At 39.4% G+C, this 22615-nt stretch overlaps 1 protein-coding gene and 1 pseudogene across 3 annotated transcripts in view; both read right to left on the bottom strand.

Moving 5' to 3' along the window:
- Window positions 1–880: 880 nt before the first annotated feature.
- LOC104670923 lies at window positions 881–4963 on the bottom strand (annotated as a pseudogene).
- An 8468-nt stretch (window positions 4964–13431) lies between these two features.
- Window positions 13432–22615, bottom strand: part of AQP9 (aquaporin 9) — a 55278-nt gene continuing 46094 nt past the window's right edge. For 2 of the 3 annotated variants that reach the window (XM_030930406.1, XM_010374259.2), the window contains exons 5-6: window positions 20025–20242; window positions 13433–15383 (exon numbers count right to left, since the gene is read on the bottom strand). In XM_030930406.1, the coding sequence (XP_030786266.1) occupies window positions 15209–15383; window positions 20025–20242 (393 nt within the window). In that variant the 3' untranslated portion in view covers window positions 13433–15208. Of the gene's footprint in view, window positions 15384–20024; window positions 20243–22615 lie in introns of all 3 variants that reach the window. The other variant, XM_030930407.1, reaches the window with a different exon arrangement.

The following is a 22615-nucleotide window of genomic DNA, read 5'->3' as shown; positions in this document are numbered from 1 at the left end:
TTTCTGCCTGCCATCTGTTCATAATAACCATCTGCCCAGAACTGTAGCCTTATCCCTTTTCTTTTGCTCTTCTTTCTCAAAATGTTAATTACAATGTGTCCCCCAATCCCCATCCATGCCCAACTCACACCCTTTGTGTCCCTCCCATATTTTACACAGCTCAACCCATTTGGGGCTCCAACTGGTGTCAGACAAGCCCACTGTGGCCACTTTTCACATTTCTCCTGGCTTATAGGCCCCATGCACCAACTTTTTATAGGTCTGTCATCTCCAGGACTGTGTTGGGCCAAGCCTAGATGTCACTTAGCTCTGCCAGAATGAAGTAGAAAACCAGGCAACCTGAAGAAGTCATGGGATCTAGGTTTAGATTGACTTGGACAAGCAGAAGAGCACCTCAGTCATGGGAGAACCTGGGCAGCAGGAAGGAAAATGAAATACAATCATACTAGCACGGACTGGGTACCAAGTCATGGAGCCAACTACAAGACAGACACAATGAGAAACCAGAAAGTGCTAGACTCAGCATTCCTAAAATCCCCCTTCTAAAGTAGGTAATACCAGATCTTGGGTCTAAGTTGAATCTACAAGTTGCATTAGGTGGCCCCAGCAGTGGAGGTTACTGTGTTGCCCCAACAGGGAGCCAAGCAAGGTACTAAGATGTTCTCCAGGAGAATGTCTAAGATTCCTGACACTTGCTCATCCCATTCTGTTACTTGGCTAGTCCTGACTTAAATCCTGGAGAACCTTTCTCTTACTGATTTCAAGTCTTTTGAGAGATGGCCTTATTGGTCAGAAACCCATCAGATGCCCTTCTTTCAGCAGGGTGACAATATTCAACCACACAGAGTAGAATCCAGGTCACTAGTGACTCTCTGAGTATTCAAAATGCCAGTTTAAGGCAAGAACGTATCTGAGAAGAATGGAGAGAGAGAGTGATGGGTTACACTTCACAGCGCAGTCATTTTTAATCTGCTCTAATGACCTAAGGGAATGGTACTGATTATAATTCTCTGGCTATCCTTAAATGCCACTCAAAAGCCATCTAAAACTTTTGGCATTTCTTAACCATTTAAAACTAAGAAATGTTAAAAAACCTTTTTTTTTTTTTTTTTTTTTTTAAAGGTACAGAAACCCCACTACAATCGCACCTTCCGGAGGCCATCTCTGTTAAAAATTTTGGAGGGTATCTATGTCTTTCTTCCCTCATTCCCTCTTGCCTTTCCTTCTTCTTATCCTTCTTATCTTTCTCCCTTTGGGTTTCAAAGGCAGAGAGTTGGGTTATTTATACCCCCTCATTCATGGCACATTATCAACATTTGCATGTGCTTGATTTTATCCTATTTTACTTTATTTTTTCCCGCTTCATCCTGGGTGTTTACTCCTTTTCCCCGCCACTGCCCACCATTGGTAGCCATTATAAGGTGCTATGTTCTTACATTTGCATGCATCATTGAAGAATATATTGTATTTATGTATTTCTAATTTACATAAGTTTTACTTGTTATAGGCCTTGTTCAGTCCCTCACTTTCTTTTTTCTTTAAGCCCATCACTGTTTCTGTGATCTATTTGCAATACAGAATGTCTGTCTGGCTCATTGAAGTTAGCTGTTACATGCTGTCACAGAGTGTGCATTCTCCTCCTTTCACATATCTATTCCCCTAGTAATGGACTCTAGGTTGCCTCTAGTATCCCGCTGCCAAAAACAACACAATAAATATCCCCACGCATATGCCCATGTGGATCTGATTATCAGAAGTGTATAGGCAGTGAGATTGCTGAGTCACAGGAATACACATATTTAGCAACACTAAGTACTTCCAGATTGTTTCTCAAATGGCTACAACATTCTTTTTTTTTCTTTTTTAACCAAGAAAGGATTCATATACCATAAAATTTACCTTTTTAAAGTGTACATTTCAGGGGTTTTTGGATTATGCATGAATGTGTGAAATCAGCATCGTGGTCCAACCAGAACATTTTCATCACTTCAAGATTCTCGTTGTCTCCAAGAGGTATCATTGTAGTGGGCTTTATTTCTCCATCTCTTTTTTTTTTTTTTAAATAATATTTCTAACATTTTTTAGTTTAAAAAATGTTAAAAGAAACTCTATAACCAATAGCAGGCACTCCCATTTTCCCTTCTCCCTGACCATTGACAACCACTCATCTATTTTCTGTCTCTGTAGACTTGCCTGTTTTGGACATTTCAGGTAAGTGGAATTACACATACGTGGCCTTTTGTCTCTGACTTTTTTCACTTAGCATAAAGTTTTCAAAGTTTATCCTCGTTATATCATGTATCAGTGCTCCATTCATTTTATGGCTGAATGATATTCCCTTGTATAGAGATATTACATTTTATTTATCTATTCATCAGTTGATGGACATTTGGATGGCTTCCACTTTCTTCACAGTTATGAATAATACTGCTATATTTTCACTATTATGCTATAATGCTGAACATTTATGCATATATTTTTGTGTGGACCCTTGTTTTCATTTCTCTTGGGTATAAAGCTAGGAGTGGAACTGTTAGTTAACATGGGAAGTCTATGCTTAATTACTGAGAAACTGTTTTCTAAAACAGCTGCATTATTCTACATTTTGAACAGTAATATACAAAGGACCAAGTTTCTCAATATCCTCACTAACACTTGTTATCGTTCATTTAAAAACATTATAACCATCCAAGTAGGTGTGAAATGGCATCTCATTATGGTTTTGATTTGCATCTCTCTGATTATTACTTTAAGCATCTTTGTAAGTGTTTCTAAGTTCTAAATGTCTGTTTAAGTCCTTTGCCCATTTTTAAATTGGATTATTTGTCCTTTTATTGTTGAGTTGTAAGAGTTTTTAAATATATTATTAATATTAATATGCGTTCCTTATCAGAGATGATTTGCACATATTATCACCCATTCTATGGGTCGTCTTTTCACTTTTTTTTTTTTTTTTTTGAGACAGAGTCTTGCTCTGTCGCCCAGGCTGGAGTGCAGTGGTGCTATCTTGGTGCACTGCCTTCACCTCCCAGATTCAAGAAATTCTCATGCCTCAGCCTCCTGAGTAGCTAGGATTATAGGCGTGTGCCACCACACCTGGCTGTTTTTTTGTATTTTAGTAGAGACAAGGTTTCTCCATGTTGGCCAGGCTAGTCTCGAACTCCTGGCCTCAAGTGATCCACTTGCCTTGGTCTCCCAAAGTGCTGGGATTACAGGCGTGAGCCACTGTGCCTGGCCATCTTTTCACGTTCTGGATGATGTCCTTTGAAACATAAAAGTTTTAATTTTGTTGAAGTCCAACTTATCTATTTTTTTCTTTTGTTGACGATGCTTTAGTGTCATATCTAAGAAGCCATTACCTAAACTAAGGACAAAAGATTTATGCCTATGTTTCTTCTAAGCATTTTATAGTTTTAACTTTTATATTTATGGTCTTTGATTCTTTTTGAGTTAGTTTTCACATATATTGTGAGGTATGGGTCCAAATTCATTCTTTTGCGTGTGGAAATCCAGTTTTCCCAGCACCATTTGTTGAAAAGCCCGTTCTTTCCCCCACTGAATTGCCTTGGCAACCCTGTTGAAAACCAACTGTTCATAGACTTATGGATTTATTTCTAGACTCCTAATTCTATTTCATTGTTCTAAATGTCTGTCTGTATTCACACTGTCTTGATTATTGCAGCTATGTACTGAGTTGTAAAATTAGGAGGTCTGAGTCATCTGCCTTTGTCCTTTTTAAAGACAAAGTTTTGGCTATTCTTCATCCTTTGCATTTCCATATGAATTTTATGATCAGCTCGTCAACTTCTTTAAAATCAAAGCTGGGATTTTTAACAGGGATTGCATTGAATCCGTATATGAATCTGGATGTATTGCCATCTGCATTAGCTTTCTATGACTTTTGTAACAAATTAGTACCAATGAAGTGGCTTAAAACAACAAATTTTATCTTATAATATTGTAGGTCAGAAGTCCCACATGGCTCTTAACAGCATCCTTCCTGGCCACTCGAGAGGCTACCCTCGCTCCTTGGCTTACCAGAACCTTCTCCATCTTCCAAGACAATGGCAAGCCAAGTCCTTCACAGGCTGCTATTTCTCTGGTTCTCACTTCTGAAGTCACACCTCCTTCCCACAGCTGGAAAAGATTCCCTACTTTTAAGGACCCATGTGATCAGACTGGGCTCATCCAGGCAATCCAGTACCAGTCCCCCCATCAAGGTCCTTAACGTAATCACATCTACAAATTCTCTTTTGCCACATAAATTAACATTTTAACAGGTTCCAGGAGTTGGAATGTGGATATCTTTGATGAGTCATTATTCTGCTTACCATACCATCTTTATTACTGTTCTTCTTTTTTTTTTTTTTTTTTTTGATTGGGAAATAGTCATCTGACTTTTGGCAGATGGGGGCTCAGGCATTACTTTTGGCATTACTTTTGGCAGATGGGGGCTCAGGCACTCTTGCTGGGGTAGGTTTTTGTGTGGACCCTTGTTTTTAATTCTCTTGGGTATAAACCTAGGAGTGGAACTGTTAGTTAACATGGGAAGTCTATGCTTAATTACTGAGAAACTGTTTCTCTTCACCATCACAGGCTCTGGCTGTGCAGGATGGCATTGGCTCTGTGGATGGCAGCCATGTGCAGGTCAGGGCAGTCTTTGTTCTTGAGGATCATGTGCATGATCCTGCTGAAAGTGGCCCAGTTGTTCTTGTCGATGGTGGTCTGCATGCATGTAGGAGGTGGCTGGCTTTTGCTGGCCTGATCTCTGTTTCATGACCACCACCACAATGTTGCCATCGGCTGTTGGCTTCACATCCACAGTCTTGTGGTGAGTTGGCCTGGTAGCAGAGGGAGTGTGGGCCTTCAGGTTACTGGATTTGGTGCTGTAGGTCTGCTTATTCCTCTTGATCAGGAAACTGGAGCAGTTCTGCACCACCATCCACTGCAGAAGCACAGACATGGTGGTGGTTCCTCTCACAGTGCTGGAGATGGAAATAGCCATACCATCTTAACAGTGTTAAACTTTCTAAACCATGAACATGGGATATATTTTTAATTTTTATATATTCTTTAATGACCTGTAATGATAGTTCACAGTTTTCAGTGTACAAATGTTGTACTTCTTACTTTTTTTTGTTAAATTTGTTTGTAAATTTTATTATTTTTATTGCTGTTGTAACTGGGATTATTTTTAAAATTTTATTTTCAGATTGTTGCTAGTGTATGGATATAAAATTGATTTTTGTTTTTTGATTTTATAGCCTCCATCAGCAGAGCTTTGTAATTATTGCTTTATGCAGTTATCTTTACAACCAGACCATGGGAAAAAAAAGAGTTACAAACAAAAATACATGCATATTGTCTTTTGTTTTTACCTATGTGGTTACCTTTATCAGCCTATTTATTTCTTCACGTGGATTAGAGTTACTGTGTAGTGTCCTTTAATTTTACCATGAAGAATTTCCTTTAGAATGTCTTGTAGGGCAGATATAGTTGTAACAACTCTCATTTTTTGTTTATCTGGGAATATCTTAATTTCATCTTCATTTTTGAAGGATGTTTTGCTGGTTATAGAATTTTTAGTTGACAGTCTTTTTCTTTTATTACTCTAAATACACTATGCCACTGCCTTCTGGCCTTCATGTTTTCTGATGATAAATCAACTATAAATACTTTTGCATAATTTATACATAGTTACCTGCACATATTTTTAAGTGTAGGGTTTGCTGAGTTTTGACATGTGTGTACATGGATAGCCCAAACATATTATATAAAATTTCCATTTCCTTCAAAAGTTTCCTCAAGCCCCTTTATAAACAGTGCCCTCTTCCATTTCTAAAGCAACCATTGCTCTGGTTTCTATAACTATAGAGTACTTGTTTTCTATTCTTGAGCTCTATAAAAATGAAATTACACATTATGCACTCTTTTATATCTGACTTCTTTTGCTCAGCATGTTTTAAGATTTATCCATATTATGGCATATATTGATAGTGTTTTCTTTTTTATTTTGAGAAATATTTTTATTGTAAGAATGTACCACAAATTTTTTGTTCATTTTCATCTTGATGGACATTTGCATTCCAAAAATTTCAAATATGGAAATTCCAAAAGCAATTTTCATTTTCCAGGTTGGAACTATTATGAATGAAGACACTATAAACATTCTTGCATAACAATTTTTGTTGTTGGTTTTTAAAATTTGGTCTTTTTATGGTTAAGTACTTGGGAGTAGAATTGAAGATCATGGAGTAGGTGTAAGTTTACCTTTATAATAAATATTTTTATGAAATAGTTGTACCGTTTTACACTTTTACTAGCAATATATGAGGGCTTCAGTTGCCCCACATCCTGCTGTTTGGTGTCTTCAGTCTATTTTAAAGATAACTATTCTAATGCCTGCAACATGTATATCATTGTGATTTTAATTTGAACTTCCTTGATGTGCTTATTGGTCATTCATATATATTCTTTAATGAAGTGCCTGTTTGTTTACATCCATAGCCTATTTTAAAAATTGATTTGTCTTTTTTTATTGAGTTGGGCGAGTTTATGTATTTTGAGTACATTTCCTTTGTTAGATACAGCTATTACAAACATTTTTTTCCAGTCTCTGGCTTGCCCATTCATTTTCTTAATGATCTCTTTTAATGGGTAGAAGTTTTAAGTTTTATTGACATATAGTTATTCTATTTTTTATAGTTTTGTATTCGTATACAAGAAACCTTTTCCCATCCCAAGGTTGCAAATATTCTCTCATATTTCTCTGAAGAAGCTTTATAGTTTTAACTTTTATTTTTAAGTCTGTGATCCATATTCAGTTAATTTTTCTGTTATGTTTTTGTGAAGTAGAAGTCAAGATTTACCTTTTTTTCTAGTTGTTCAGTACCATTTGCTGAAAACACTTTCCCTTCTCCATGGGACTGCGTTAGCTACTTTTATTGAAAATCAATTTACTGTATAAGCATGGGTCAAATTATGGATGCTTTATTATACTTCATTAATCTATTTATTCCTTCCTATACTAATAGCATGCTGTCCCGATTAGCATGGCTTTATAGAAAGTCTTGAAATTAGATAGCCTATCTTTTCCTATGTTTTCCCTCTTTTCCTAGTTTTTTTGTTCTAGTTACTTTGTATTTCCATATAAATTTTAGAGTCAGCTTGTTAATTTCTCCAAAAAATAGCCTGTTGATTTTTTACTGGGAGTTTCATTAACTCTGTAAATCATTCTTCATTTATTTTTGATAGATTTTTTCAGATTAATTTGGCAGCTCCAGTAGGCAACTAAATAATTTGTTTAATTAATTTATCAAAACTCAACTCTGTAATTCATAAGCTAAGCACAGCCTTATGTAGGTTCTTTTCACCTGAGTATGCTAAGAAAACTGTCTTAGCTAAGAAAGCTAAGCCAGCCATATGAATTAGATTATGTAGGTGTTAGCAAATTGATATTCCTGGAAACTTTTCTTGGGCTTCAAATTCTTACACAAATATACAGCTGAATTTGTAAATGTGAAATAATAATAACAGAATTAGCTAAGAAGTATTAAGAGGGAAAGAAATTCAAGGCATTGTGCTACATGTTTCACAGGCATTTTCTTAATATTTTCAATAACCTATAGGATACAAGTACTAGTATCATTCCCATTTAATGGATGAGGAAGCTGAGGTTTAGGGTCACACAGTTATTCAGTGGTGGACTGGAATCCAATCTGGCTGTCTCTAGAGCCTGACATTTTGAACACTAGCTACATAGTCTCCAATGTGTTAGCAGTTGAATGCCCCCATGGTCTTATTCCAAAGATAATCACATCAGCAACGAAACATCAATTCTCTGCCGGTTTTTTTATTTGGTCTTTTTATGGTTCTAGGCTGAGAACAGGCTCTGGGATGATCTACCGGTGATTTTTGGCTATAACTATGTCCTCCATTGGGTTAGAACCTTATTATCAGAATATCACCACAGATCAGCCAGCCAAGGGACATCAAAATCCTCTCTAGATAAAGGTGATTTCCTTCATGTAAAGTTTGGAACACAGAATTATTGTGCCACTTCTGTGTAAGTTTCTATTTCCAAAGGTGTGAAGTCTTTGAGTAAGAATAAATACATAAATATCAAATAAGTACTACCACCATAGGTTATAGTAGGATTTTCTAGGTGTTCGTTTGCCTTAATCACTCACAATGTCACTCACAGGGCTGCACAGATGTTAAATATTTGGAGTTCTTTTCACAGTATATTTTACCATTTAAAGTATAAGCATTTTGTATAGTGTGGATTTCTTAGTGTAACAACAATTGTTAATTATATTTTCCATAATATCAAATAAATTCAGGACTTCCTCCTTGCTTAAACATAACTACTACTGGTAGATGGCTACTTTTTAGTAGTAGCAGACAAATGCATTTTCCTTTTTGCATCAAAATGAAAATGTTTTGCAAAAATCTTATAGAAGAATTGGACAGGAAGGTACAAATCTGAGGATGCAAGACAATGAGCCCAAAGGAGAGCATCTGTCTGCAAGGAGGGTTGGTGGTGGGAAGTGCAGGAGTCTTGGCTCAGGATGAAGGGTGACCAACTGGTCCTGGTATTGGCATTGAATCCTGTACCCCAGGATACCCTTCAGTCCCAAACTGTTGCTGCAAAACCCTGGTATTTGCCTGAGCCATTAGACATCAGAGTGACTCACTGGTTTTCAACCTTTACAGAATCTACATTGTTACGTCCAGAGTTAAAAGGCAGTCTCAGCTAGGTGTGGTGGTGTGTACCTTAGTACCAGCTGCTCAGGACACTCCTTGAACTCAGGATTTCGAGTCCAGACTGGACAATATAGTGAGACACTCTCCTCTAAACAACAGCAACAACAAAGGGCAGTCTCACTGGAAATGTCCACAATGACTGTGTATTTGATGATATCAAGAAATTGAGAAATTATTGATGCTTAGTTTATGTGTGATAATGGTATTGTAGTTATGTTTTTAAAAAGAATCTGTATCTTTTAGAGTCACATCTTAAATATTCATGGGTAAAATGATATCATGTCTAGGATTTGCTTCAAAAAAATCCCAGAGGGAGAAGTGAGAAGCAGAGAGGGTGAATAAATAAAACATTATTGGCTGTATTTTGGTAACTGTTGAAGCTGAGTGAAGAGTACACGGGGTATCATTCTACCATTTTCTCACTATTGTGTATTTTTTAAATCTTCCATAATAAAATAAGATAATCCTACTGACTTCTTTTAAAGATTGAAAAGTAAAACTGAAAACTTAGGTATTTGAAAGATAGTTCCTGAAAGACATGTGCAACTGAGAAGGATTGAATTATAAAAAGCAAGGGAAGAGCTTGTCACCAAATTTTAATGACATGATTCCATGTTTTCAAACTCCCACATATTATAATGACATCAGAAATAATAACAACAGCAGATGCTGTGGCAGCAACAGTTCATATTTATATAATATATACCATAAGGTTGGGACTTTTCTAAGAACTTTACATTAATTATCTCACTTTTATTATTTCTACTTAATCCATGAGAAAACTGAGGCTAACGAACTTGGCTACTGTACTAGCAAGTAGAGGAACTAGGATTTGAACCCAGAGAGGATGACCCTGTACTGCATTAATTCAACAAATTTTCATAGAGCAACTACCGTGTTCTAGGCCCTGGGGCAGAGGTGGAGAATTGAAGAGCAAAATGTCTTGCCAGCATGGACCTTCTATTCCAATGGGAGGAAACAGACAAAATCCAATAAGTTTAATACAAAATGTGTGTATTTTAGGGAGGGTGGTAAGTGATGGGGGGAAAAATAAATCAGGAAAGAGTGTAGAGAGTGATGGGTGATCAGAAAGGCCTTACTAACAGTGACACTGAATAGGCACCTGAAGGAGGTGGGGTAGGGAATTTCAAGCAAGAGAGACATCAGGTTCGAAGGCCCTGTAGCAGGGACTTGCTTGGTGGGTTCAAGGATCAGGATGGAAGCCTGTATGGCTGGAGCCAAGGTGACAGACAAAGGGGAGAGCAGTAAAGACCAGGCCAGGAAGGTCAGAGAGTGTGATGCTTCTAAGTACAGTTGGGCTTTTATCTAAAGATCACGCAGGCTGCTGTGTTGATTACAGGCAGCAGGAGTTTAAGCAGAAAGGTAGGGAGACCTATTAGGAGGCTTTTCTAAGACCTAAGAGACGGAGGCCATTGCTTAGACTAGGGCTGTGTGTGAGAAGAAGTCAGATTTGGAATATATCTGGAAAGTAGAGCTGACAGAATTTTCATTAATAGCCTATGCTCTAAACCACTGTGCCACTCTTAAAATATTTATTCACATTTATAATTGAAATTAAAAATGAAGACATTCTCTCTTTCTGTTAAATTAATCAAAGAACATTTTATCTGCTGCAAGACAATGAGCCCAAAGGAGACCATGTGTCTGCAAGGAGGCTGAGTGGTGGGAAGGGCAGGAGTCTTGGCTCAGGATGGAGAGTGACCGACTGGTCCTGGTATTGGCACTGAATCCTGCATCCCAGGAAACCTCTGAGTCCCAAGCAACCTGGGACGGTTGGTTACCCTGCTGAGACACGGGGTTCACATCCCACCTCTTTCACTCTTCATTCTGGACCTTGATACAAATTGTTTAAGGCCTCAATCCTCAGTTTCCCCATCTCTAAGTGGAGATAATAATCTACTTGCTGAGCTGTTCTGAGAGTCTTAGAGGTCCTAGATATGAATGTGCTTTGTGAACTGTGAGACACCAAGAATTAAAGCACAAGACCTCTGGATCAGAGGTACTCAGGCCCCTGGACTGCCTTGCTTCCTCTGCAGGATGGAAGTCAGGAAGCCTCTTTCCTGCTGGGAGCCTGAGGAAGAGGGCGGAGGGCAGAAGGGGGAGGGCCACAATGCGGCCGATCCCCGAGAACAGTGGTCTGACCTCTGGAGCATCCCTCACAACCTCCAGGACTCCCAAGGCTCCCACAGCATTTCCTGAGGCCCCACAGTCAGGGAGTTGAGGGATCCCCGTGGAGGAAGGGGCTGTGGTGTGCAGGGCTCTGGGACACGGAGGGGCACGCTAGACTAGGGAGGCAGCGGCAGGCAGTAGGACTTCCTCACTGGGCGCTACGCCTGGAATCCATGCTACTTCTAGGAGACCACCGAAAGGCTTAAATCTCTTCTGAAATCACATCCAGAAAAAAGGAATATAAACGAGCTTGTCACTAGTACAACTACAAAACAATTTATTTTGATCGATACTTTCAGGGGTGGGGAGAGGTCCACGAAGGCAAAAGTGTGGAAAGCGACTAGAAACATAAGGTAGCCCTGGAGGGAGACAGAGTCCCACTGGCTTGGGCAGCATCTTCATCCACACAGAGTTCTATGGATTCATGTTCAGTTTGCCTGGGTCCCTCTTTTCACTAATCCAGAGACAGCATCTCTTGAATAAGAGCTACTCCATTTCCAGCAACAAGAAAGAGATTGGAGCATGGTTGGTTGCTTACCTATCTGTCTGTCTGTCTAGCATCTATCTATTTATTTTTATACAGACTTAGACAGTCAACACAGTTTAAGTGTGACCAGGACTACCATTGCTTCTCTGTATGGGCTGTGATTAGTAAACATGTTGTCACAGAGAACTTAAATTCTGAGTTTGAGAACTGATGTACCACATCTCTTTGTGAATGATGTTTTCTGGGTTGAGTAATTCTGTTCACCCCAACGCATTCATTTATTAAGAAGTCTTTGGAAAATGACCTGAGATTAAACTAATATGGTCTTTTGTAGGTTATATCCTTGAAACTTTCATAAAAGTGTGCACCAACAACTTATCCCAAGTCTTTATCAATGATTTTCAAACTGTGACACTGTGTTCTGAAAACCCCCTCCCAGCCCTGATACACACACACACACACACACACACACACACATACACAAACACAATTTCTCTTCAGAGACCCCTTAGGGGCTGTTTTGGGGGTGTGTTTTTAAGTGATATTACAAGCAGAATGAAGCTCCTGATCTCCCTCCCTTTCTTTCTTTATAGCAATTCCAGTTCACTTATGGCTATCACATAAGGTCTTATTTGAACGATAGGTTCTGTGGCTCAATAAACCATTCTCTCTAACTGGAAGTTGTATTTTTTTCCATGACAATATTATTGAACATCAACATACCGTAAAGTAAGATGTGTGTGTGTGTGTGTGTCTGTGTGTGTAAGCAATTTAAAGGAAATAATAATTTATATCATAAGGATAAAATTTTACGTAAGACATTTTTATGTGGAGTATCCTGTTTAACAGCTGAATATTGACTGGTTGTTACTGGTTAGAAAAGCCCTGCAACCTTTGACATGCTCTGAGATCTCAACTGGTTAAAGAATCAGAGAAATTATATTTTTGGCATTAAGATAAATGCTCCTATCAAGTTTTTCAATTGATGAGGGGGAGGGAAGGAGGAATGTTACAATTCTAGCTCTTAAAGCAACTATTTAAAAAATGGATGAGTTGGCTCTATCTAGGTGACTTCAGATACAGATAATTCAACCATATAAACATTCTCTTGGAAAATAACTCCACAAAGGTAAATCCACTTACTCGTAAATGGGGGTGGGTTGGGGAGAGAATTTGAGTGTGAACACCTGGAACAAAAGCACTTTTTTTCCATTGAAAAATATCTTCCTGGGGTTGATTTCTATAATGGTACATTTCCTCTTTATAAATCCTAGTCATCAATCATCAAGTTGTGTTTAATGAGCACCTGTGTAGATCATAGATTTCACAGTTCATCCTCAAAACTCAAATTTTGAGTTGCCCCTTGCTTTAAGAATTATAGTCCACCCCCAAGGCTTGTTCCTAGTTTGTTTGGCACCTTTTCTTCTGGCTGAACTTGAATCAAGGTGCAAGATTTCAGTGTCTTCTCTTATTCTCCTCTTCACCTTTCCTCGACTCCAAGGTCTCCCAACCTCAGCGTTATTGACATTTTGGGCCAAATAATTATTTGTTCTGAGGGTTGCCTTTGCATTGTAGGATGTTTGGCAGCATCCCTGGCCTCTAGCCATTAGAGGCCATTAGCATCCCCTTCCCAGTTGTGATAACCAAAAAGTCTCCAAATAATGCCACATTTCCCTTTAGAAGTAGGGAGGGAAAACCATTGCTGTAATCCATGAGGATCCCAAGACTCTGGAATCCTGCCAGGAATTACCTTGCCACTATTGGACATGGTCAAAGAAACTTTAGACCTGTGTGATTTACCCAAGTCAATGTTCTCAACCCTTGCTGCATTTTAGAATCACCTGAGATGTTTACAAAAGACCAACTGGGCACTAGTATTTTTTCAAAAGTTCCCCCAGGAAATTCAAATTTGTAGACACAATAGACAATCTCTGAACTAAACGTACTTAATAATCTTAATACTTACAAAAACCAACCAACTAACCAACCAACAATGACCCAACAATTTTATTTCAAATAGGAAATATCCAGGTAGCTTCAAAGCAGGAAAAAAATCCCATATGTCCATAGACTGTAGAACATAAGTCATCAGAAACATTTCACATTTGCTTTCTGTTGTTCTCTTATCAGCACAAAGCAGTTGGGAAACCGAATGCCCTTGGGAATACTGGGCTTTTCGACAGTTTGAATGAAGGGGCATCCCTTGATATAGAGCATCCCCTGGTGCTTGTAACTCATAGACAGTCTTTTGTCAAAAGTAACATCTATTAGAGAACTTCAAGGGGAAAAGACTGAGCCAGAGGAAATCCCTTGAATGTAATGTTTGGTGCTGGCAGGAAGGAAGATCAAGACTTAGCAAGACCAGAGGTGGCTTGGGAAGGGAGGACTTCTGATAATGTTTTTCAAGCAAATGAAAGTTATGATTACATTGCTACCACTTTCCTTCATCTGTACTCAGTAAGTGTGGGAATAGACCCAGACAATGAGGGTCTTTGTATCTTAAGATTGAGGAACATTATATCTAGAGGTGTATATATTCTAGAAGCTGCCAATTCCACTTTGGCCAGCCAGGAAGATTTGACAAAGATTTTCAGCCAGCTCCTGATCTTCTGAAAGGTAGAGGAATGCATTAGATAATGTTCAACCTTCCATGTGCTCTTGGACAACTCAGCTTATCTTCCCTAAGATTTTGTTTCTTTATCTGAAAAATGGGCAATGTGGCATTTGCCTCAGATAGTCATTATGAGGATTAAATTAGAAAATGTGTGTGAAAGTGCCTTGTGAATTGTTAAGCCCAATAAGGCAATATTATCTTTTTGGAGACCTCCCACTCCGAAGATTCAGCTAGACCAGGATCCAGTGGCTTTCAGTTTTGGCTTCTAGGGCATGTGTAAAATAATGGACAAGCACAGTTGTTGATATAACTTGTCAAATGTCTGTTCTCAAGTGGGCAATTAGGAAAATACATTTGAGCTAAAAAGACAGAGTGATGTATTTTTCATGACTGAGGTTACAATTGTATTTTAGGTTATTATATACTAAAGACCAGGAAATTAATTGGTGTCCTCTAAAATGCAGGAGAGCAACAGATTAATCTGATAAATGGTTTCCATTAAAAATTCCATTTGGCTTCTCAAATTCATCTTGTCTCCTGCAGTTTCTGAATGCCGCAATGTCCTCCCCTTGTGCCTTCCAGCTGCATTCTCTTGCTCCCTACATCACTGGGTTTGGAGAATATGAGTTTTTATATAAATCCAGTAGCACAGCGTAACTAGAAGCTTAACCCATTAGCTCCCTAATTCATGAATATGTTGACTGAAACCATGGTTTTGTCTTTCAATTTAGGGTTTGGTTGATACTCAGAATGTAATCTTTGTCGATATTGAAGAAAAGGGTTTTGGTGATAGCATTTCATACAGATAGTGCAGCTGAAAACACTCAAATGAGACTATCATCGAGATGTGAAGTTATTAGTGCTTACCTAGGAAGAATTCCCATCAACGATGAAATAAACAGGGCAGGAGAGAAGGCTGTTTCAGGGGACGGTCAGTGTTATCCTGGGGGGGTGGGGGTGGGGGACACTGGTAGAGAAGTGGTCAGTGTTTCCAAACTTTTACTCAGATGTTTTTCCAATTAGGTGTCCCATATGGCTAGCAGACAAAACTGGGTGGATTCCACTTCAGGCTTACAAAAACACAGACACTTAGATGCCATCTTTCTGAAGAGAATCCCAAACTGATTGCAAATCCAGAACTGAGTATGGCACTACATGATGACACTGAGTTCATATTTCTCTGGTTTGTCCTCAGATTGTTCAGCCTTAAAGACTGAGTCAGGCTCTGGATGGTGGATTTCAATGACAAGAACATAGATGAGGCCTCCAATGACAGCACCAACCAAAGGGCCCACTACAGGAATCCACCAGAAGTTGTTTCCAGCTCTGAAATCAAACAAGAAATTAGTGATACATTTCTTGGCCTTCCTCCTGGTATTACTGTCTAGTTTTTCACTCACTTGTTAGTCTTTCTCATGCTCATGGTTCCCTCTTAACTCAGCAAGATCTAAGTATAAGGAGGGGTCACTGCAGCATGGCAACTGTCATCCTTGATTTTCCACTACACCTGATTTCAGATGATCTATTTCCTTGTCCTACTAATATTTGTGAGATATTACGTCTTACTTATTTTCCTTTTAGAAAATATAGTGCCTGAGCCCATGGTTAGGATTGAGGGCCCCTAAGAAAGTTCAGGTCAGTTACTCAGGAAGTGCCTTTCCCTCATCCTGAAATAATGACGCCTGTGGATCACGAGTAGAATGTGGAGAGATTCCTGGGCATCACTCGTGTATGAGGACAATCAAACTAATCAATCAGGAAATGTTTTTCAATTAATGAATGAATTTTTAAAAAATCTAAGGTGGACGTGTGAATTGCCTACTAAATATAATTTAAATCCATACTTATTTTTTAAGGTCATAGCTTGAAGCTACCCTTTGATAAGGTTGTCATGCCATGACGCTCTTTCTTCCAGAAATCCTCAATGTCAGTACATTACAGCAAAGCTGTGGTTCTGGGGAAAAGCAGGTATCTTTGTGAGTTGTCACCATCTTCTTTGGAGAGAGAAAATTCATGTAAATAATTTCTTAGAAAGGATCAGGAAAGCAAACAAAAGCATACAGTATATTGTTTAAGGATATGTACATTTAAGATAAAAGTATTTTTAAAAAGCGGGAGAATGGCAAACACAAAAGTTCAGGATAAATGCAGAGGGGGTGGAAGACAAGAGGAGTCCCCAGAGGCATGTGAGAATTTCAGTGTTCTAGTTGGATTCTAGAAGGACCCAGAGCTGTTCTTTTCATCATTATGCTTAATAACTACACATACGTTCCATGTGGCCTTTTGTGTATCTCAAACTTGGATTAGAAAGAACGATAAAGGAAATAAGCAGGAAACAAGAACCCTGTCCTAGAATCCAGGAGACTAGGTCTAATCTCAAGATTATCTAGAAGGTCTTTGAGCAAATCAAACTCCTGTTCTCCACCGTGAGCTCCACTTCCTCCATCTGCATGGTCCTTTCCACCTGGAGCACCTAAGTTGTCTCTGAAGTCCTCCATCGCCCATGCAGAGTTGATGGAAGAGCACTGAGCCTGAGCACGGCAGCCACCAGATGTCACTCTTACAACACGCCAGTGAGGATGCTGCACTGCCGCTCTCACAGTGCCCTTCCCCAGGCCCCAAATCCAGATGGATTTTTCTAGAGGAGGCACATGGAGGGTGGCTGCTTCTCCCATTTGGCTGTAAAGACTTGAAGTCTTCTTTAGAGCTCAAAACATGGAGTATAAGCTACCTGTTGGGTCCATCATTTCCTTTTGTGGCAAATCTCTTCCTGTCATTCAGCAGATGAAGGTCCAAGATATCAGCCAGGGTACATGTCCTCCTTTCACTGGCTGGAGACTTTTTCTTTTATCAGACTGGACATGTTGTGTGAGGTTCACAAGTCACAAATGGAGGTGCTCAGATGTGGTTACCTGCCTAGCCTAGTCCCATATGCACACAAATAGTGATCATTTGCACACTATGATTCGGGGGATGCTAAGAACATGTCTATGTTAACTGTCTAAAGGATCATCTTTAGAGATTCATTACTTTGGGTCAACTATTTGAAAAATTTACTAATACTCCTGAGAGCTTTCCCTGATTAAGTCATTAACATCTTAATGTGAATAAGTGGAGAGAACTTTGATGGGAAACATCTTAACATTTAAAGGAAAAACCAAGAGTTGGCCAGGGTCTTTTGACTCTTGCCGTCATCAGACCCTCTGGCACCTCACTGTCCCTGCCATCATTCCACTGCTTGCCATTCAGGGGTACATGGGGTCCTGGGAACAAGGTAGCCTTGTTTTTTCTCTAAGACCTTAGGTGTGGATCCAAGCTAGGGTATCTACTGAGGGATTTCCCTTGGATATATAACTCTGAGGAAATGAGACACTCTAAGAACACTTTGGAAGCCTGTTGTCCCTCAAAGGTTTTGAGGATAACTTTTTGGTTGAGGAGTACCAGCCAACCCTGCTCTTTCCTAATGAGTTTCTGCTTCCTCACTCTCTCCTTTTTCAGTCAGTCCTATAGGATGATGTCAGATTAATTTTGCTAAATTGACATTCTAAACCTGCCAAACTTGTACCCCAAATACTTTGATACTCCCTATAACCTACAGAATAGGGAGCAGAAAAAAAAAAAAACAAAATTCTCATTCCGGGAGTCCAGGTCCTCTATGATCTGACAACTGCCCTTTCCAACTTTCTTTCTGCACCCTTCCAGTTAAACTAGATCACTTGTGATTTTAACATTGTGTCTTTAAATAAGGGTTCTCTCTGCCTGAGATATCCCCTCTGTTGCCTGTTTAAACATATCCAAATACTATAAATGCTCCCACTTCCACTCCCATAATTCTTAAATTTGGAGCTGTAGACCTCTAAACTCCTGGAGTTAATTAGTCAAATCTTTTTAATGGCACTTGACCACTTTAACCTTGTGTAAGAGCTTCTGCAATAACTTCTTAAATAGAGTATAAATAAAACCGTGAAGGACAGAAACTAGGTCTTATCATCTTTAGTAGAGAGCCTTGAGTAAGAGATCAAGCAGCTGCGTGAATGAATAAACGAGTGCATAGAAGGGAAAAGATCCTGATGCTAGCTAGGGACATGGGACATTAGGTGATTCCAGCATTTTCCTCCACATGGGTTCTCCTAACATATACCTAACACAGCAAAGAGACATTGGGCAAGATCTCCATCTGTTTCGGAACAACCACGTCTCTTGAACTTTAGAATGAATCACCAAGGAGGACTCAAAGAGGGTGGGAGAAGAGCATGGTCTCCAAGACTGAGACTCTGGAAGGTGGAATTAAGGGAAACTCATGGGCTAATTCTGGGCTCTGGGAATAAGGAGATCCTTAGGACGTATGTTTTTGATGCTCCATTGGAAGGATACAAGAGATCCACCCTCGTTGGGGACATTTTCATGTTCTAGTTGTGATCATTCTAGGACAGAATTTCTCAACCACAGCCCTATTAACATTTTGGACTGAATAATTCTTTGTTGTGGGAGGTGTGCTCTGTGCATTGCAGGATGCTTAGCAGCATTCCTGGCCTCTACCCATTAGATGCCCATAGCATCTGCTTCCCCCAGCTCCAGCTGTGACAACCAAAAATGCCCGGGGGAACAGTTGCCCACCTCTGGTTGAGAACTGCTGTTCTAGGAAATTTATTGCATTGTCAATTTCTTGAGGACAGGCAATGTCGACTGAGTTGCTTTGCATCCTTCTACTCCTAGGAAGTGTCGACACATAGAAGTTATTCATTCTTTTATTCAATACCTTGTTACTCAGCCTTTCTATGAGCTACACCCTGTTCTAGGCACTGGGGATATACCAGGAGAAAGGCTGTCAAGGTACTCGTGGCACTTACACTCTAGACGCTCTGAGTGCTATCTGTGGTGGCAATCTCAATGGTACCAGTCATTTTAACTTCTTTTTCACCCTGGTGAAAGGCAAGCCAAACTCCAATGACTCTATGTCTAGGTCATCATTTGGGAACACTCATGTCCTTTGTTCTCACAGGAAACATTAACCTAGAATTTGCTCACACATGCTTTTCCTACTTTTCTCCATGGTACAGCCCTGTTTCCTGATGAACCAAAGTGAGCTCCTTCCCTGCAGGGAGTTGCCATGGGTGGATGAGGATGCGCCTCTGTGACTGCATGCAGAGAAAGCAGGAAGGAGTGAAGGGGCAAAGTTTGTCCTAGAAGGTAGGTACCAACAGTTGGCATATTTCCTCATCACATTCTGAAGTAGAAAGCGTGGAGTCTTGCCATTTCTGGGGCAGAGGCTCGATCTTACGTCTGTCCTGTCAGGAAGTTCTTACTCATATCTCCAGAACAAAGTCAGCTCTCACATTTGTAGTCATGTCTTTCCCAGCTTCCCTGGCAGTTACTAACTCGTTATCTGTGTTCCCGCAGCACTTTTAGGGGCTGCCAGAGCACTTATTATACTGCTCAAGGCGAGTGCTTTTGCTGATTTGAAATTTCCTTGCTTAGTGCAGTGACTAAAGCATAGATAATGCCCAAGAAATATCTGTGGAATAAATGCAGCATAGGTTGCGTGGTTCACGAGGAAGAGCCCCGTAGTGGCATCAGAGGATGCAAATTCTAGTCCAACTTTGTCACAAAGTGAATCTGCAGACAAGTTATACAGCTAAAATGTTCACATAAAATCATATAGCAATTGAGGGATTATTATGTGGGACAGGTTTATCTCTATTGAATTTACCTAGAGCCGCCTCTCTTTCTCTTTCTAGCTCTCTCTCTCTCGAGCGCGTGCATGTACACACACACACACACACACACACACACACACACACACACAATCATGCCACAAAATACCAGTGCAGTGTCCCATGCTTATGACCAGAGTGTGCAGTTAACCTTGGCGCTGTCCTCTGAACTCCCCTGGATCTCCATGCCAAAGCCCCGCCCTGCTGGTAAGGCGCAGCATAACTCTGTCTCCTCCCCACCACTGTTACTTACCTGAAGACTTCAAACCCCCAGCCTGCCAAGGCAGTGAAAAGTCTGGGACTCAGGTCTCTAGCTGGGTTCATGGCACAGCCACTGTTCAGTCCCAAGGAGGAAGAAATGACAGTGATCAGGAGACCAATGACAATGGGCTCTAGGCCTCTGGGGGCTCCCAAGTTTCTGGAGTCAAAAATGGCAAAGACGATCATGAGGAGTATTGTGGTAGCCACCACCTGGAGAGGGAGAAGTTGAGCCAGGGCTTTAGCCTGCGTTCTGCTCACCTGCATGCCTCAAAACCATCCTTTCTTACTATTCTACAATATTACAATATTACTTTACTTATATTACAATATGCCTACTAATAACTGGCATGTACTGGGTGAGTAATTGTGCCAGTCTGTCTTCTTTCCACAACACTGTTTCCAAGATATCGTTTCTTTCCAAACAATATCAAATGTTAGGAAAAGGATATCGTTATTTCAGGCTTTTCTAATAGAGCTAAACAAGTACTATGCTTTCAAAAGGAAATTGAGCAATAATTTAGCAATATACATTCAAAAACATAAATTTATGTATACAATTTGATGCTGCTGGATATTTGAGAATTACCCCGTGGAAATAATCTAAAACGTGGAAAAATCATTTTAAAATGTCCACTTTAGCAAAATTTATAGTACTGAAAAACTGGAAGCTTTTACTCTTTTTTTAGTCTACCATATAGCCATTAAAAACTATAAACATAAAAGCTATGTAGTAATATTTAAAAATGCTTATGACATTAAGTGAAAAAAAATTTGTATATGCTTTGTGTTTTCCACAGCTGTCCCTCAGTATCTGTGAGGGATTGCTTCCAGGACTTCCTGCAAATACCAAAAATCCATGGGTGTTCAAGTCTCCAATATAAAATTGTGTATTATTTGTATATAACCTATGCACATCCTGCTGTATATTTTAAATCATCTCTAGATTATTATAATACCTAATATAATGTAAATATGGTATTGTTTAGGGAATAATGACAAGAAAAAAGTCTGTACATGTCCAATACAAATGCAATTTAAAAAATATTTGTGATCCATGGTTGGTTGAATCCATGGTTGCAGAATACACAGATATGTAGGGTTGACTCTACTTAAAAATACACATAAAAGAAAACTTTTAAGACAATAAACAAAAATGATAATAGGTATTCTAAATTGGCCGATTATAGCTGGTTTCTATGTTATTTATTTCCCAAACTACTGTTTAACAGTTAAATGATAGCCATTATTTATTGAATATTTATTATATGCCAGGTACTTTATATGCTTTATCTCATTAAAACTTCACAGTAGGGGCCGGGTACGGTGGCTCACACCTGTAATCCCAGCATTTTGGGAGGTCGAGGCAGGCGGATGACGAGGTCAAGAGATCGAGACCATCCTGGCTAACATGGTGAAATCCCGTCTCTACTAAAAATACAAAAAATTAGCCAGGCGTGGTGACAGACGCCTGTAGTCCCAGCTAATGGGGAGGCTGAGGCAGGAGAATGGCGTGAACCTGGGAGGCAGAGCTTGCAGTGAGCCGAGATCACGCCACTGCACTCCAGCCTGGGCAACAGAGCGAGATTCCATCTCAAATAAATAAATAAATTAATTAATTAAAATAAAATAAAATAAAAACTTCATAGTAATGCTGTGAGGTAAATCCTGTTATTATTCTCAGTTTATAGATAAGAAAAGTTCAGTAGAACAAGGTTAAGACACTTGTCCAATGTCAAACTTGTAAGAGGAAGAATCAGGATGGGAACCAGGCAACTGATTTTAAAGTTTAAGTTCATTATCATTTCATCTGCTTTCCAAAATGATAATGTTAAAATAATTTTTAATATTAAAAGACACAGGTTCCCCCAAGAGCACTCTTCTGTGGAAAGCCTTCTCCAACTCTCTCTTGCAGAGTAAAACCTCCCGCCTCTGGGCTTCCATGACATTCTGACTTTACTTCTATCACTGTCCTTGTCACTCTGCAAAAGAATATCTGTTTACTTGTTAGATTGAGCCTCAGGCTCTGAACTCATTGAAGAAGGAAGAGCATAGAGCTGTACGTGGCTAAGTAGGTGCCCAGTAAATAGTTATTGGGTGAATAAGTGATTGATTATTAACTAAACCAAGGAATATGTTTGGACAATATTTAGAGCTAAGCAATTTAGTAATCTTGAGATAAAGTGACCCCAAAATATGGTCATGATGACCAAGAACTCTGTTGGGTGTTGACTGACTGATAACTGGTAATTTTTGGAACTCTCTCCAAAGCCTAAGGAATACAGAGAGCCTTCAGAGTTTGCTGATGGTTACAGCATCAGGGTTTTCTAATATTTACTTTTTCTACTTGACTATGTACACAATAATGGACTTAGAAATCACAGACCTTAGAGAAATTGCAAACTCACTCTGAGATAAGGACACAATGAAGAAAGCTTAGGATATGGTATGCAGGTCAGCATTGATCGAGATACAGCTTTGAGAGACTGAGGCAGGCAGATTATGAGGTCAGGAGTTCGAGACCAGTCTGGCCAACATGGTGAAACCCTGTCTCTACTAAAAATACAAAAATTAGCCAAGAGTAGT

The sequence above is a fragment of the Rhinopithecus roxellana genome, chromosome 5, assembly GCF_007565055.1.
Source record: "Rhinopithecus roxellana isolate Shanxi Qingling chromosome 5, ASM756505v1, whole genome shotgun sequence".
NCBI lineage: Eukaryota > Metazoa > Chordata > Mammalia > Primates > Cercopithecidae > Rhinopithecus > Rhinopithecus roxellana.
This window is presented reverse-complemented; position numbering and strand designations above follow the sequence as displayed.